The sequence below is a fragment of the Hippopotamus amphibius genome, chromosome X, assembly GCF_030028045.1.
Source record: "Hippopotamus amphibius kiboko isolate mHipAmp2 chromosome X, mHipAmp2.hap2, whole genome shotgun sequence".
In the NCBI taxonomy this organism is placed as follows: Eukaryota; Metazoa; Chordata; class Mammalia; order Artiodactyla; family Hippopotamidae; genus Hippopotamus; species Hippopotamus amphibius.
Genome location: NC_080203.1, coordinates 41,282,496 through 41,300,091, shown reverse-complemented (window position 1 = coordinate 41,300,091; position 17,596 = coordinate 41,282,496). Strand labels below are relative to the sequence as shown.

At 41.7% G+C, this 17,596-nt stretch overlaps 1 protein-coding gene across 4 annotated transcripts in view; it reads left to right on the top strand.

Annotated features, from left to right (window-relative positions):
- ATG4A (autophagy related 4A cysteine peptidase) overlaps positions 1-17,596 on the top strand; it is a 75,267-nt gene that overhangs the window by 54,849 nt on the left and 2,822 nt on the right. For 2 of the 4 annotated variants that reach the window (XM_057717759.1, XM_057717757.1), the window contains exons 7-12: positions 682-761; positions 1,460-1,647; positions 1,769-1,847; positions 9,467-9,612; positions 10,858-10,914; positions 12,350-12,458. In XM_057717759.1, coding sequence (XP_057573742.1) covers positions 682-761; positions 1,460-1,647; positions 1,769-1,847; positions 9,467-9,612; positions 10,858-10,914; positions 12,350-12,458 — 659 coding nt within the window. The remainder of the gene's footprint in view (positions 1-681; positions 762-1,459; positions 1,648-1,768; positions 1,848-9,466; positions 9,613-10,857; positions 10,915-12,349; positions 12,459-17,596) is intronic. The other 2 variants (XM_057717758.1, XM_057717760.1) reach the window with 2 other exon arrangements.

Below are 17,596 nucleotides of genomic sequence, written 5' to 3'. Positions count from 1 at the left end.
ACATCAGATAATCTCTCTCTAAAAGGGGTTTTCTTTCTAATCTCCTCTGAAGTCACGCAATTCAGCATGCTTTCTGTCTTCAGCTGCTGACCAGCAAGGCCCGGCACTGAAGCCATCTGCGGCCCAAGTCTCCTGGGACAGCATTCTTACTGCATGTGGGGAGGGACAGAAGAGATCACCTCTCCCTCTCTCCCTCTCTCTCTCTGGATTTCTCTGGAACTTATTGTTTGTATTGTCTATGCTCCTAAACAAACAAGTGTATATATCTATATATATCTATAGATATTTTTTTAATGACAGTTTTCTTTTTTTGAAAAGAGCAGTAAGTCAGAATGTCTCTTATTTAAGAAAAGAAAACAAAATTTCCTGGGAGCAGGTGCACTGGTAAGCTCTCTCTTTCGCCCAATAGAAGTACCATTATTTTGCAAGGCAGCCTTTTCCATTTGGTAAAGCAGGGCCTTCTTGTTGAGGTTCGGAAACAGTGCCTCTGGCATTCTCAAGGTCCCTGGACATGAAATGTTCCAGAGCTTGGTCAAGGGAGCCAGACCTGACCTGAATCCCAACTTCTCTGTGGCTCAGTGTTTGGTAACTTCAGGAACACTAGGCGTACATAGGTTGTACTGCTTCCTGCTGAGATGTCCGTCTTCCCTGATTGTGACTTCATTGTATGTCGCTTTGCAGAAAACTTGCTTTATTTGACGAGTGGAATTCCTTGGCTGTTTATGTTTCAATGGATAACACCGTGGTCATTGAAGATATCAGTGAGTCCCAGGCCAGTTTACCTTCTTGGGTGGTTGCCTGATAAGGTTTTTCCTCACCATTCAGAATGCGTGGGGGTGGGATGGAGGGGGAAAAAGAAAGAGAAAGAAAGCGAGGGAGAAAGAGAAAGAAGATACACACACACACACTCTGATTCTCTGGCCTGCCCCTCCAGCAGGATAGGGGAGCCCAGGGCCGTGGTTAATCATTTCCTGTGCCCTTTCTTCTCTTCCCTTTCAGCTTTCTGAAAGGGAGCAAACAATTAGAGGATCTTTGCTGCCCCTCAGTGAGGTACCAGACCCTTTCCCTGCAGGACTCCCCAAGTGTGGATAATCAGTTAAACTAGCAACGGGTTTTCCGTGGCGGCTCCCCTGTGCTCCCCACCACGGGGTTAGAGAGACCAACAGATACAGTCCCTGTTTCCAAGGCCCTTGCAGTCTAGTTGAGAAATGAGATTCTCCCAGTGAGCCCATAATATCTGACGAGAGGTGAGTGAGTGTTCAGTTGCCAGGAGGAGAAGTAAGGGCTGGAGAAGTGGCCTGAGCTTCCTGCGGGAGGTGAGGCAGCAGGGCCCTGGTGGCAGGAGAGGGTCTTCTAGGCGGGGGCTGTCACGTGAGGTCTCCCTTAGTCTTGCCCTTGGCCCATCTCCTAGGGCTGGATACCCCTTATCTTACCCAGCTCTCTGGTCCTCTGTGTCTAGAAAAAATGTGCCGCAGCCTCCCCTTGAGTGCCGACACCGCTGCCGAGAGCGCCCCCGAGTCCCTGAACGCTTCGACCCAGAGTAAGGGCCCCTCTGCCTGCTATCTGGCCTGGAAACCGCTGCTGCTCATCGTGCCGCTCCGCCTGGGCATAAACCAAATCAATCCTGTCTATGTCGACGCCTTCAAAGTAAGTCGCATCTTTCCCCAAGCCGCTGGCCGCCCGCCCATCCCACTGCCATGTGAGCGCGGAGGTCCGTGAGCAGCAGTCCGCAGGTCAGCTGAGCATCTTGCGTTCTCTTTCCCTCCAGGAGTGTTTTAAGATGCCACAGTCTTTAGGGGCATTAGGAGGAAAACCAAATAACGCCTATTATTTCATAGGATTCTTAGGTAAGAAAAGAGGAATCACAAGTAAGTCATCGTGGGCTAGGGGAGGGTGGGCAGAAGGTCTGAACGGGAGACCGGGCGATTCCAGTTTTAGGGGGCCCTCGCTTAGCCTGGAGATGCTGTGGTCTCTGGGCAGCTCATCCTGTCTCCCGCCTGGAGAGTAACACTTACCTGTGCCTGACAGAGAGCAGATCCCCCTTCAGTGCCTCTGCTTCCTTGCCTCTGGATAAGATGGTTCCGTGGCTGCTTTCCCACCGGATGGCCCCAAGGTCATAACATTGCTTCAGCACGTCTCTCTCTCTTTCCTGTGGGGCCCAGGGAGGCGGGGCTTCGCTCCCCTGGCCTTGCCAATATCCCTCTTACTGGGGCTCGGGCGTTCAGGCTAGGAGCCGTTCTCTGGCTTCCCAGGCCCGTGCTGCTCGCCCTGTTGCCTTAGTGTTCAGAGCCCTGACTGAGTGGGAAGTAGAGGAGATGAAGACAGAGGCATCCCTTTTTTGATGATGGAGCCTAAGCCTTAAAACGACTAACCTCCTCATGTAGATGCCAGCATTCCCTGCCTCAGTAGACGCCTCTGGAAACCCAGCCATCTTACTCACTAGCTGTGACCGGAGACATTTAAGGCCCTTGGCACACAAGGGGAGCTAGCCCGGTGCTTCTCAAACGTTAATGTGTACGTGCATCACCTCGAGAGCCTGTGAAAACGCAGGTTCAGCAGGTCTGGGGTGGGGCCTGAGAGCCTGCATTTCTAACTAGGTAGTGCTGCTGGTGCCACACTTTGAGTCCCAAGGGCCTCGACACTTGGTTAGTGCTGCAGAGTAAAGGTGTGATGTGGTGAGGAAAGTGGGATACAGAACTCCTCTCATAGGAGTGGGCTGTGAGGACGTTATGAGCTTAGAGTGCAAGGGAGAGCCAGAGCCGGCATGGGGAGTGGCCTGAGGGATGTGCAGGGGAGAGGGTGAGATGGGCTTGGCCACCTTCCCACTCACCTCCTCCTTGGAGATTCATAGAGGTGGGGTGGGTGGAAACAGACAGACCTGGCCCTGTGTGTGGCCAGTCTCCCACTGGCTAGCTGTGTGACAGCAGGAAAGAGTGTCAACTCTTTCAGTCTCAGGTTCGTTTTATGGAAAATAGGGCTGACCCCCATTTCACCATGTTGTCACCTCACAGTAAAGCACTCAGCAGAAAGAGCCAGCCTACCCCAGCCTACCCCAATGCCTCTTTCCTCTGCTGGCTCTTCCTCTCTTTGAGGTAGGGTTTCTCCACTGTTGCTGGGGCTCTCTCGAGTGCTGCCATCTACTGGTCGATTCTAAGAACTACAGCTTAATGGAACATTTGGAAAGTGGAGGCTTTTATTTTTCTAAGTACAAAACCCAGTATTTAGAGTTTTGTAAATTTAGATATCTTCTCTGTTTCTAAGCTTTCGGGTTCTTGTCAAAGAAAATGTATCAAAAAATCTCTTTCCTATTGCCCGTGCTTGAGGAAAAGGTGAAAACAGATTGGAAAATAATTTTGGAGGGACCTCAGTGAATTCCTGGGCACCCCGGCCTCCTTTATCCCAAGTTACCCAGAGAGAATTTGCCAAGCTGGCATAGCCCTCCTGTTTCCTGGGACCACTGGGTCGGGGAGATTTTGGTGAAGTTGGACTACTTGAAAGAGGTGTGCGCAATCTTCAGTTCCCAAGACAGAGGTTTACATAGTGCCCATTTGCACATTAATTTCCATAAATCCTTTGTTTAACCTTCACTTGAGGCTCCAAAGTCCCCTCAACTCCCCTTTTCTGACTTGCCCCCTTCCTGTATTAGGCTCAGGGGTGGGTAGGTCTGGATTGGCAGAATGTCTAGAGGGAGGGGACAGATGAGAACTGCCATTTTCTGAACCAGGGACTCTGCACGGTTCTCACTCAATCTCTCTCTTCCTCTCTCTCTCCATGTATAAAAAGATATATATTTATATTATTTATCATTATAATATATTGTCTCCTATATTATATATAAATATAGTTTATATATTATATGATATATACTTATAAATTAAAACATATGTACATGTATAGAGATATAGATTAATATCAATAGTTATGTAGAGATGTATAGCTATAGGTAGATAGATAGATTAATTGATTGATAGAGTTAGCACAACACCCCTGTGGGGTAGAGATCACCATTTCCATTTATGCCTAGTGGGAGACTTAGAGGGGCTGTTTCCTCAAGGTCACTGAGCTCAAAAGTAGCAAAGCCAGGGTTCGATCCCAATTTGGCCGTCCCTGCCCACCTCACCACATTGCTTCCCGAGTGCCCTCTTGCCTGGTGGGAAGCTGGGAGAAGCTCCTGGTGCTCAAGACTATGGCCAGGGTGGGAGACTGGCTGGGAGATTTTTTTCTTCTTAGAATGTTTGTCCCCTGAACTGTGATGAGGGCACCACCTGGAGATCCGTTGCATGAGCCCGGTGTCTGCAAGTGGTGGACCTGCCTGCCTCTGCTTCTTGGGCATCATTAGAGACCTTGATTTAGTCCCCATATGATTTCTAGGACTTTTTTTGATGTATTGTATCTCTTTTAAGCACTCTCACAAGTATGGCAGCCCACAAAGCCCCACTACACACACACACACACACACACACACACACACACACACACACACACACACACACACACACACACACACACACACACACACACACACACACACACACGGGAAGGGGCCAGAGTCAGAGAGCATACTGTTATTATTTCCAGTACCTTAACTCAAAACTGGCAGAATGCTCCATTCTGTTCCTGCTTTGGAGTCGCATTTTCTCTTGCACAACTTCCTTCTCCTCTTCCGTTTCTATGGGCTTAGGTAGGCTTTCTTCTAAACATCCTGGTTGTTGCTCTTCATTGAGCCTTGGGGCGTTTTTGATATAACTGGTCTCACCCACCTGTGGTCTGGGGGAATATGTACCTTGACTTTCCTAAAGCAAGTTATATGGGGGCATTGATGTCCATATGCTCTTTTTTGTTTTCTTTCCTTATCTCCCCTGGTTATACAGCAACTTCCCACTGGCTATCTGTTTTACAGTTGGTAGTATATATATGTCTATGCTACTTTCTCACTTCGTCCCAGCTTCCCCTTCAACCCCCGCCCCCCCCAACCCTGTGTCCTCCAGTCCATTCTCTGCATCTGCATCCTTATTCTTGTCCTGTCACTGGGTTCATCAGTACCTTTTTTTTTTAGATTCTGTATATATGAGTTAGCATACAATATTTGTTTTTTTTCTTTCTGGCTTACTTCACTCTGTATGACAGACTCTAGGTCTATCCACCTCATTACATATAGCTCAATTTCATTCCTTTTTATGGCTGAGTAATATTCCATTGTATATATGTGCCACATCTTCTTTATCCATTCATCTGTTGATGGGCATTTTGGTTGCTTCCATGTCCTGGCTATCATGAATAGTTCTGCAATAAACATTATGGTACATGTTTCTTTTTGGATTATGGTTTTCTCTGGGTATATGCCCAGAAGTGGGATTACTGGATCATATGGTAGTTCCATTTTTAGTTTTTTAAGGAACCTCCAAACTGTTTTCCATAGTGGCTGTACCAACTTATATTCCCACCAGCAGTGCAGGAGAGTTCCCTTTTCTCCACACCCTCTCCAACATTTGTTGTTTCTAGATGTTTTGATGATGGCCATTCTGAGCGGTGTGAGGTGATACCTCACTGTGGCTTTGACTTGCATTTCTCTGATGATTAGTGATGTGGAGCATCTTTTCATGTGTTTGTTAGCCATCTGTATGTCTTCTTTGGAGAAATGTCTATTTAGGTCTTCCGCCCATTTGTGGATTGGGTTATCTGCTTTTTTGCTATTAAGCTGCATGAGCTGCTTGTATATTTTGGAGACTAATCCTTTGTCTGTTGCTTCATTGGCAAGTATTTTCTCCCACTCTGAGGGTTGCCTTCTTGTCTTATTTATGGTTTCTTTCGCTGTGCAAAAGCTTTTAAGTTTCATGAGGTCCCATTTATTAATTCTTGATTTTATTTCCATGATTCTAGGAGGTGGGTCAAAAAGGATCTTGCTTTGATGGATGTCATAGAGTGTTCTGCCTATGTTTTCCTCTAGGAGCTTTATAGGGTCTGGCCTTACATTTAGGACTTTAATCCACTTTGAGTTTATTTTTGTGTATGGTGTTAGGAAGTGTTCTAATTTCATTCTTTTACATGTTGCTGTCTAATTTTCCCAGCACCACTCATTGAAGAGGCTGTCTTTTTTCCATTGTATATTCGTGCCTCCTTTGCTAAAGATAAGGTGCCCATATGTGCTTGGGTTTACCTCTGAGTTCTCTATTCTGTTCCATTGATCTTCCTTTCTATTTCTGTGCCAGTACCACATTGTCTTGATCACTGTGGCCTTGTAGTATAGTCTGAAGTCAGGAAGCCTAATTCCACCAACTCCGTTTTTCCTTCTCAAGATTGCTTTGGCTATTCGGGGTCTTTTGCATTTCCATACAAATCATAAGATTTCTTGTTCTAGTTCTGTGAAAAATGCTGTTGGTAATTTGATAGGGATTGCGTTGCATGTGTAAATTGTTTTGGGTAGTACAGTCATTTTCACAATGTTGATTCTTCCAATCCAAGAACATGGTATGTCCCTCCATCTGTTTGTGTCGTCTTTGATTTCTTTCATCAGTGTCATAGTTTTCTGCATACAGGTCTTTTGCCTCCTTAGGCAGGTTGATTCCTAGGTATTTTATTCTTTTTGTTGCAATGGTAAATGGGAGAGTTTCCTTAATTTCTCTTCCTGCTTTTTCATTGTTAGTGTATATGAATGCAAGAGATTTCTGCATGTTAATTTTGTATCCTACAACTTTACTAAATTCATTGATTAGTGCTAGCAGTTTTCTGGTAGAGTCTTTAGGGTTTTCTATGTATAATATCATGTCATCTGAAAAGAGTGACAATTTTACTTCTTTTCCAATTTGGATTCCTTTTATTTCATTTTCTTCTCTGATTGCTGTGGCTAAAACTTCCAAGACTGTGTTGAATAATAATGGTGAAAGTGGACACCCTTGTGTTGTTCCTGTTATTAGAGGGAATTCTTTCAGTTTTTCACCATTTAGAACGATGTTAGCTGTTGGTTTGTCATATATGACTTTTATTATGTTGAGGTCATTTCCTTCTATGCCCGTTTTCTGGAGAGTTTTTTTTTTTATCATAAATGGATGTTGAATTTTGTCAAAAGCTTTTTCTGCATCTATTGAGATTGTCATATGGTTTTTCTCCTTCAGTTTGTTAGTATGATGTATCACATAGATTGATTTGAGTATATTGAAGAATCCTTGCGTTCCAGGGATAAACCCCACTTGATCATGGTGTGTGATGTTTTTAATGTGCTGTTGGATTCTGTTTGCTAGTATTTTGTTGAGGATTTTTGCATCTACATTCGTCAGTGATACTGGCCTGTAATTTTCTTTTTTTGTGACATCTTTGCCTGGTTTTGGTATGAGGGTGATGGTAGCCTCATAGAATGAGTTTGGGAGTGTTCCTCCTTCTGCAATATTTTGGAAGAGTTTGAGAAGGACAGATGTTAGCTCTTCTCAAAATGTTTGATAGAATTCACCTGTGAAGCCATCTGGCCCTGGGCTTTTGTTTGTTGGGAGGTTTTTAATCACAGTCTCAATTTCAGTGCTTGTGATTGGTCTGTTCATGGTTTCTATTTCTTCCTGGTTCAGTCTTGGAAGATTGTATTTTTCTAAGAATTTATCCATTTCTTCCAGGTTATCCAATTTATTGGCATATAGTTGCTTGTAGTAGTCTCTCATGATCTTTTGTATTTCTGCAGTGTCCGTTGTTGCTTCTCCTTTTTCATTTCTAATTCTGTTGATTTGCATCTTCTCCCTTTTTTTCCTGATGAGTCTGGCTAATGGTTTATCTATTTTGTTTATCTTCTCAAAGAACCAGCTTTTAGTTTCATTAATCTTTGCTATTGTTTCCTTCCTTTCTTTTTCATTTATTTCTGCTCTGATCTTTATGATTTCTTTCCTTCTGCTCACTTTGGGGTTTCTTTGTTCTTCTTTTTCTAATTGTTTTAGGTGTAAGGTTAGGTTGTTTATTGGAGATTTTTCTTGTTTCTTAAGGTAGGACTGTATTGCTATGCACTTCCCCCTTAGAACTGCTTTTGCCATGTCCCATAGGTTTTGGGTTGTTGTGTTTTCATTGTCATTTGTTTCTAGATATGTTTTGATTTCCTCTTTGATTTCTTTAGTGATTTCTTGGTTGTTTAATAGCGTATTGTTCAGCTAGATATCAGTTACAGGAAAAAACCTGTAAAAAATACAAACACATGGAGGCTAAACAATACGCTATTAAACATCCACATGCTCTTAAACATGTATTTGTAGGAAAATCCTTTTGCATCTCAGCAAGATACATCTATGAGCACCTTGCGTTTGTATTGTGTTTTAAGCAGTTCACAGAGGTGAGATCTTCTCATTCTGATAATACCCTGTGAGGTAACTGGAACAGACCAAGTGACCCCAGTTAAAAACAAGAAATTAAGACAAAGTGAAGTGGTTTATCCTAGGTCTGTGACAGAGACAAGTTAAACTTGGCATCAGACATCAGAAACACTCTCTGCCAACAGAAGCACTTAGCTGTACCCAACACAATCCTGGATGCCATTCCAGAGAGGGTCTTCAGGGTGTCCCTCCCTACCCCATCCTTCTGCCTCAGGCAGATCTCTCTTTGCTTGACGAGCCCAGTCTAGGACACAGAGGCCCAGATGGCTCTCAGACCTGGACAGCGAGATTGGGGTACCCCCTTAGATACATCAGCCCACTCAGCATGCTGCTGATAAGCATTAGAGGGACTCTCAGCCCTTTGAATATTAGATAAAAGTAGAGATTTTACCCCAAACTCCTCCCAGATCATTATTGGGCTAGACTTTTTCAGTTTAATGAGGTATCCTTTTTCTCCCATGTGTAACGGTCGGTCCCTCTCAAGTGAGTTTTCCCAGCGAGGTGTATCTGTACTGATAGAATGTGACCAAGGCAGTGCTTTCTGGCAGGAATTACTGACTTGCTAACAATGAATAACTTGCTAGCAAATCAAGACCAGAAGTCAGCTCCCTCGTGTCTCATCCATGGCAGAGTCAGCATTGCCATTTCTTTTGGAGGCCAAGGCCTTCTTCCTTCCTAGATGTGCTCTTTGACCATAGGTCTAAGAACCAGTGGTCTAGAGCAAGATGCTTTTTTCAGTGTTGGAAGAGTCAGGAAGCTCCCTGATGGCACGTGGACTCATGGCTGGTGATTCCACCTGCCACCTCTTGGCTACTGCTGCTCACCGAGCCTGCCATGTCATCTATGGTCGCTCATTCCCTCCTTCCCCACACCGGTCCCTTTCCATTTTTGGACTCGGACTTTGAGGAGACATAAATGCTAGGGCAAGTCTTCACATTGAATGATTGGCTTTGGGTGTGGGTTGCTTCCTTCAAGCATGTTCACCCTCCTTCAGGCTTTCTGTCATCTCATTCTCATCGTCACCAAGGGAGGGGTTAGGACAACCAGAGAGCCTCCTCCCAAGGACAGCAGTGGGGCCAGGCCCGGTGGTTCTTCGAAGGTTAAGCATGTCTCATTCAAAACAGGCGATGAGCTCGTTTTCCTGGACCCTCACACAACCCAGACCTTTGTTGACACTGAAGAGAATGGAACAGTTGACGACCAGACTTTCCATTGTCTGCAGCCCCCAAAGCGAATGAACATCCTGAACTTGGATCCTTCCGTAGCATTGGTGGGTATCTGAAAGTTGGGTGGGCCAAGAGATACAACACTGCCCTATCACAGTTTGGCTCCCTGGAAGTTCTCCAGGTTGCTAGGTAGGGCGGCAAAAGAATGTTTGCTCCCCACCCCCCCGTGAGAGGTAGTGTCGTGTAGTGTAGTGGGGAAGGAATGGGCCCTGAAGCTGAGTTAGGATCCAAGCCGCTTACCAGCCATGGACTTAGGGGGAGTCCCTTAACTTTTCTGAGCTTCGGCCTTCTCATCCCTCCAATGGGCAAAACAATAGTTCCTTGCTTGGCTGTGTGAGTACACTGTGTGTAAGGCACGTAGCACAGTGCCTGGCATGTTGTAAGCGTTCTGGGAATGTTAGTTATTATTAATGTTACCATCTTTCCCCCTTTTCCTTCTTGTCCTCTAAATATTGCCACCAAGGCCCAGGGAATACGGTGAGACATCGGGAAGGGGGGTAAGGGGGCAAGACCTCCTCAGTGGACAGTGTCCATTCCTCTGGCCCACAATCCAGGAAGTTGCAGGGTTCTCCTCCGCTCCCTCCCCTGGAAATGTGACTGCTGTCCATACGTGGAAGGGACAGCTGCCTCTGAAGTAGCCAGTGGTTCTGAGGCCTGTCTGCATCCTCTCTTCCAGTGTAACCCAATTGTCAGAGTGCCAGTGACAGAGAGCTGATAGAGTTCTCCTCTCATTTTGGACTGTTCTTTTAGTACTGTAGGATGGTTCTGAGGATGGGGAAGGTAGCTGATGGTTTTATTCTAAAAGATAATTTCTTTAAGGTCAAAGCCACCTTATTAAGTAATGCTTCTAGCTAAAAGTACTATTTGGCTTTTGTTTGCTGGTTTTAATGGATTGTTTTTTATAGGTAGGTATATTTGTGCACTGAATGTAATGGAATTAACCCTGTGCTTTGGAGATTGGTCTTCACGTTACTGTATCTCACAGTGTGAAGGGAGAGGGACAGGGAGGGAGAGGGACAGGATAAAAGGGAAAGGGACAGAATAAGAGAGAGGCAGAGAGAGAGAGAAAATATGAATATGAATAAGCATATGTGTGTGTCCAAGTGAGGCACCAATCTAGGAGAGAGAGAAGCTCAATCTTCCTCCTTATTGCTGGGAGGAAACATCCAAAGGAAGTGGCCCACATCCTACATCACAGCTTTGGGCCAATGGCTCCATCTTGCAATACAAAGGGCCTGCCTGGGTGCCCCTGACCAGTTCTAAGTTGTCTTCTTTTGCTTTCCCCCAAGGGATTTTTCTGCAAAGAAGAAAAAGACTTTGATAGCTGGTGTAGCCTTGTTCAGAAGGTAAAGATGTATGCTTTTCTTAGTCTTTAAAAAACAAGTGTCATTCAATATAATTCCTTTTCAAGGCAGTTTTCCGTAGTAACATAAATCCAGCCTGATATGACTTTATTGTAAGAGAAAGAAACTAAGATGTGGGGAATTGTACATAACTTCGGGGAAACTAAAGAAAAACTTTGGTGTGAAATATGCTTAGTGTGTCAGAGGAGCGATATTTTTAGCCACTGAAGGTTCCATCTCATTGAGCCTATGAGTCAAGGAAATATCCAACTAATATTTCACCATTTTAACATAAAAATGCCAGTTTCACATAGCTAAGCCTAAATTCTTCCGTGCTTTGTTTATGACACTGAGATGGTTGAGGAACCCATACTACTTTTCTATTTGTTTCCTGTCCATTTACAGTTTAATGTATTCCATTATGATTTAAGGGGCTTGCCTTTCTATTAACTGTCTTATTTATACAAAATATAGGCACACTGTCACTTAAAGGAAACACAGTTGGCAGAAATCTGTGTAAATGCGAAAGCAAGTTATTCTTTCTTTTTGGCATTTTATGTCAAAGGGTATTTGTCGTTTTGCTGGCTCACAATCTTTGTGTCTGCCTCCCTCATCCTTTGCTTCTAACACATGCCAATTATGTGGAAGACATTGATCAATGCTTATTGAAAGAATGAAGGGAGATCATAGGGAATAGTTTAAATAGCCCTAGATGGGGTGGCAGGAGGCATAATATTCTCTTGTCTGCAAAACAGAGGGGTTGGAGAAATGGGATCCCAGAGCCTCTTGTAAGTGTAAGGAGGGAAGATTTTTCTTCACAGGTCAACAAATAATTAACACTAAAGTCCCCAGCTGAATCTGAAACCCCAGTTAATAATTGGCTGAGACATAATGGAGAATTATTTTCTAAAGGCATTACTTACATTTCAGAATGCAGCAAGCAAAATAGTATATCACATTTAACGTTAGAAAGAAAATTTTCTGATAAGACTATGCTATTTAAATTAGAACATACACCATACTTCTTGGACTAAGACTGAAACCATGCCAATATGTATCAGTATTCTTTTGGGGCAGATTTTAACTTGATTAACCAACATTTCTTTGGAGCTGACCCTTCAGGAATATGTCACCCCTCAATTGAGTTGGTCCTGTGCAACTGGCTTAAGACCTGAACCTCATGATGGAGCATGGGCAGTGAGCACTGGCCTTCCATCAGATCCTCCCTCCAGGGTCCTTCCTTCCTGGCCAACGGTTATCTAGAATTGAAGAGGACTGGGTCTTCAGATGGGTCAAGTAGAGGATGGATGTATTTGCTAGGCCTTTGCTTTCACCTTTCAACAGCGAGGCCACTCTTAGGGTTTGGAGTTATATATTGCCAGTTGGACAGAAATGTAGTGACTCTGCAGTGTTTACAACTGTTTCTATGTCTCCTCAGGAAATTCTAAAGGAAAATTTAAGGATGTTTGAATTAGTTCAGAAACATCCATCGCACTGGCCTCCCTTTGTTCCTCCAGCCAAGCCAGAAGTGACAACCACAGGGGCAGGTAAGCTGTTGTTCAGAAGCTTTCTGGCCAGCAGACCCACCGATAGCAGTTGTTTTAAGAGACAGAAGCAACTGTGAGTCTTGCTTTCCATGGAATGAAAAATTTCTACTCAGCTGGACTGATCAAGGAATAGTGCTTCTTCTGATGAACTGATACTTACCAATTTCAAAGAATGATAGTAAAAAAAAAAAAATGAGCTCCGTGCAGAAGTTCCATTCAAAATGAAAATGACTAGAATTTCTTTTTTTCATGGTCTAGTTCAGAAAACAAATCAGAGGCCTTGGGTAATTCAAAAGAGACCTCAAAGGTCTAACAGAGCCTCATCTTTTTCACTATGAATAGGACTATATAACAAGTCTGGTTAGTTTGATTTTTTTTTAAATTGAAATACAGTTGATTTACAATGTTGTGTTAGTTTCAGGTGTACAGTAAAGTGATTCAGTTACATATATACATACATATATATATATCTTTTCCATTATAGGTTAGTTTTCAGTTTCTTTTCCATTATAGGTTATTACAAGATATTAAATATAGTTCCCTGTGCTATATAGTAGGTCCTTGTTTATCTGTTTTATATATAGCAGTATGTATCTGTTAATCCCAAACTCCTAATTGTATCCCTCCCCCCTTTCCCTTTTGGTAGCCAAGTATTTGTTTTCTGTGTCTGTGAGTGTGTTTCTGTTTTGTAAATAAGTTCATTTGTATCATTTTTTTTAGATTCCACATATAAGTGATATCATATGGCATTTGTCTTTCTCTGTCTGACTTATTTCACTTAGTATGATAATCTCTAGGTCCATCCACATTGCTGCAAATGGCATTATTTCATTATTATCTTATGGCTGAGTAATATTCCATTGTACTATATGTATGTGTATATATATACACCACATCTTCTTTATCCATTCATCTGTGGATGGGCATTTAGGTTGCTTACATGTCTTGGCTATTGTAAATAGTACTTCTGTGAACATTGGGGTGCGTGTATCTTTCCAAATTAGAGTTTTCATCTTTTCTGCAATTGCTGGATCATGTGGTAACTCTATTTTTAGTTTTTTTAAGGAACCTCCATACTGTTCTCCATAGTGGCTACACCAGTTTACATTCCCAGCAACAGTGTAAGAGGGCTCCCTTTTCTCTACACCCTCTCCAGCATTTATTATTTGTAGACTTTTTGATGATGGGCATTCTGACCAGTGTGAGGTGATACCTCATTGTAGTTTTGATTTTCATTTCTCTGATAATTAGTGATGTTGAGCATCTTTTCATGTGCCTGTTGGCCATTTGTATGTCTTCTTTGGAGAAATGTCTATTTAAGTCTTCTGCCTATCTTTTTTAAAGCTCTTTATTGGAACATAATTGCTTTACACTGTTGTGCCAATTTTTGAGGTACACCAAAGTGAATCAGCTGTATTTATACATATATTCTCATATCTCCACCCTCCCACGATTCCCTCCCACCCTCCCTATTGTGGCCCTCTAAGTCATCACCCACCATCGAGTTTATCTCCTTATGATATGCAGGTACTTCCCACGAGCTGTTTTACATTTGGTAGTGTATATATGTCAGTGCTACTCTCTCACTTCAACCCAGCTTCCCCTTTGCCCCCCCCACCCTGTGTCCTCAAGTTCATTCTCTACATCTGCATCTTTATTCTTGCCCTGTCACTGGGTTCATCAGTACCATTTTTTTTTTTTTAGATTCCATATATATGGGTTAGCATATGGTATTTGTTTTTCTCTTTCTGGCTTACTTTGCTCTGTATGACAGACTCTAGGTCCATCCACCTCATTACAAATAACTCAATTTCATTCTTTTTTATGGCTGAGTAATATTCCGTTATATATATGTGCTGCATCTTCTTTATCCATTCATCTGTTGATGGGCATTTAGGTTGCTTTCACATCCTGGCTATTGTAAACAGTCCTGCAATGAACATTATGGTACATGTTTCTTTTTGGATTATGGTTTTCTCAGGGTATATGCCCAGTAGTGGGATTACTGGGTCACATGGTAGTTCCATTTTTAGTTTTTTAAGGAACCTCCAAACTGTTTTCTATAATGGCTGTACCAACTTACATTCCCACCAACAGTGCAGGAGGGTTCCCTTTTCTCCACACCCTCTCCAGCATTTATTGTTTCTAGTTTTTTGGATGATGGCCATTCTGACTGGTGTGAGGTGTGCCTATTTTTTGATTGTTTTTTTTTATATATATATTGAGCTGTATGAGCTGTTTGTATATTTGGAAATTAATCCCTTGTCAGTTGCATCATCTGCAAATATTTTCTCCCAATCCGTATAGTTTGTCTTTTCATTTTGTTTATGATTTCCTTTGCTGTGCAAATGTTTTCAAGTTTAATTAGATCCCATTTGTTTATTTTTGCTTTTGTTTCCACTACTCTAGGAGACGGATCCAAAAAAATGTTGTTGCAATTTATGTCAAAGAGTGTTCTGCCTATGTTTTCCTCTAGGAGTTTTATAGTATCCGGTCTTACATTTAGGTCTTTAATCCATTTTGAGTTTATTTTTGTATATGGTGTTAGAGAATATTCTAATTTTATTGTTTTACGTGTAGATGTCCAATTTTCCAGCACCACTTATTGAAGATACTCTCTTTTCTCCATTGTATATTCTTGCCTCCTTTGTCATATATTAATTGACCATAAGTGCATGGGCTTATTTCTGTTCTTTCTGTTCCGTTGATCTTTGCATGTGTTTCTGTGCCAGCACCATACTGTTTTGATTACTGTAGATTTTTAGTATAGTCTGAAGTCAGGGAGCCTGACTCCTCCAGCTCCATTTTTCTTTCTCAAGATTGCTTTGGCTATTCAGGGTCTTTTGTGTTTCCATCCAAATTGTAAAATTTTTTGTTCTGATTCTGTGAAAAATGCCATTGGTAATTTAATAAGGATTGCATTGAATCTGTAGATTGCCTTGGGTAGTATGGTTTTTTTAACAATATTAATTCTTCCAATCCAAGAACATGGTATATCTTTCCATCTGTTTGTGTCATCTTCAATTTCTTTCATCAGTGTCTTATAGTTTTTGGAGTACAGGTCTTTTGCCTTCTTAAGTAGGTTTATTCCTAAGTGTTTTGTTCTTTTTGATGTGATAGTAAGTGGGATTGTTTCCTTAATTTCTCTTTCTGATAGTTCATTGTTAATGTATAGAAATGCAACAGATTTCTGTATATTAATCTTGTACCCTGGAACTTCTAAATTCATTGATGAGCTTTAGTAGTTTTCTGGTGGCATCTTCTGGATTTTCTATGTATAGTATCATGTCATTTGCAAACAGTGACAGTTTTACTTCTTTTTAATTTGGATTCCTTTTATTTCTTTTTCTTCTCTGATTGCTGTGGCTTAGACTTCCAAAACTAGGTTGAATAAAAGTGGCAAGAGTGGGTATCCTTGTCTTGTTCCTCATCTTAGAAGGAATGCTTTCAGCTTCGTACCATTGAATATGATGTTTAGCTGTGGGTTTGTCATATATAGCCATTATTATATTGAGGTATGTTCCTTCTAGGCCCACTTTCTGGAGAGTTTTTATCATAAATTGGTGCCGAATTTTGTCCAAAGCTTTTTCTGCATCTGTTGAAATGATCATATGGTTTTTAGTCTTCAATTTGTTAATGTGGTGTATCACATTGATTTGCAGATATTGAAAAATCCTTACATCCCTCAGATAAACCCCACTTGATCATGGTGTATGATCCTTATAGTATATTGTTGGAGTTGGTTGGCTAGTATTTTGTTGAAGATCTTTGCATGTATATTCATCAGTGATATTGGCGTGTAATTTTTTTGTGTGTGATATCTTTGTTTGATTTTGATATCTGGGTGATAGTGGCCTCATAGAATGAGTTTGGAAGTGTTTCTTACTCTGCAATTTTTTGGAATAGTTTGAGAAGGATAGCTATTAACTATTCTCTAAATCTGTAATACTATCTGGTCCTGGTCTTTTGTTTGTGGGGAGGTTTTAAATCACTGATTCAATTTCATTACTGGTAATTTGTCTATTCATAGTTTCTGTTTCTTCCTGGTTCAGTCTTGGGAGATTGTACCTTTCTAAGAATTTGTCCATTTCTTCTAGGCTGTTCATTTTATTGCCATATAGTTGCTCATAGTAGTCTCTTATGATCCTTCATATTTCTGTGGTGTCAGTTGTAACTTCTCTTTTTTCACTTCTGATTTTATTGATTTGGGCCCTCTCCCTTTTTTTCTTGATGAGTCTGGCTAAAGGTTTATCAGTTTTGTTTATCTTTTCAAAGAACCAGCTTTTAGTTTCATTGATCATTTCTATTGTTTTTTTTTTAGTCTCTATTTCATTTCTGCTCTGATCTTAATGATTTCTTTCCTTCTACTAACTTTGGGTTTTGTTTGTTCTTCTTTCTCTAGTTGTTTTAGGTGTCAGGTTAGGTTGTTTGAGATTTTTCTTGTTTCCTGAGGTAAGCTTCTATTGTTATAAACTTCCCTCTTAGAACTGCTTTTGCTGCATTCCATAGGTTTTGGATTGTCATATTTTCATTTTCATTTGTCTCTAGGTATTTTTTAATTTCCTCTTTGAATTCTTCAGTGATCCATTGGTTGTTTAGTAGCATATTGTTTAGCCTCCACGTGTTTGTGTTTTTGCAGTTTTTTTCCTGTAATTGATTTCTCATCTCATAGTGTTGTGGTTGAAAAAGATCTTGATATGATTTCAGTTTTCTTAAATTTACCAAGGCTTGTTTTATGGCCTGGCATGTGATCTATCCTGGAGAATGTTCCATGTGCACTTGAAAAGAGTGTGTATTCTGCTGCTTTTGGATGGAATGCTCTATAAATATAGTCCATTTGGTCTAATGTGTTATTTAAAACCTTTGTTTCCTTGTTGATTTTCTATCTGGGTGATCTTTCCATTGATGTAAGTGGGGTGTTCAGCCACTGTGATTTCCATTACTCTGTCCTCCTGCACACTGGTCCATTCTTCTGCATCATTTAGTCTACTATTGCTTTCTTCTAGTGTATTTTTCATTTCAGCTGTTGTATTCTTCACCTCTGTTTGGTTGTTCTTTATATTTTCTCTTTGTTAAAAACTAACTTCTCACTCTGTGCATCCATTCTCCTCCCAATTCTCTGATCATCTTTATGACCA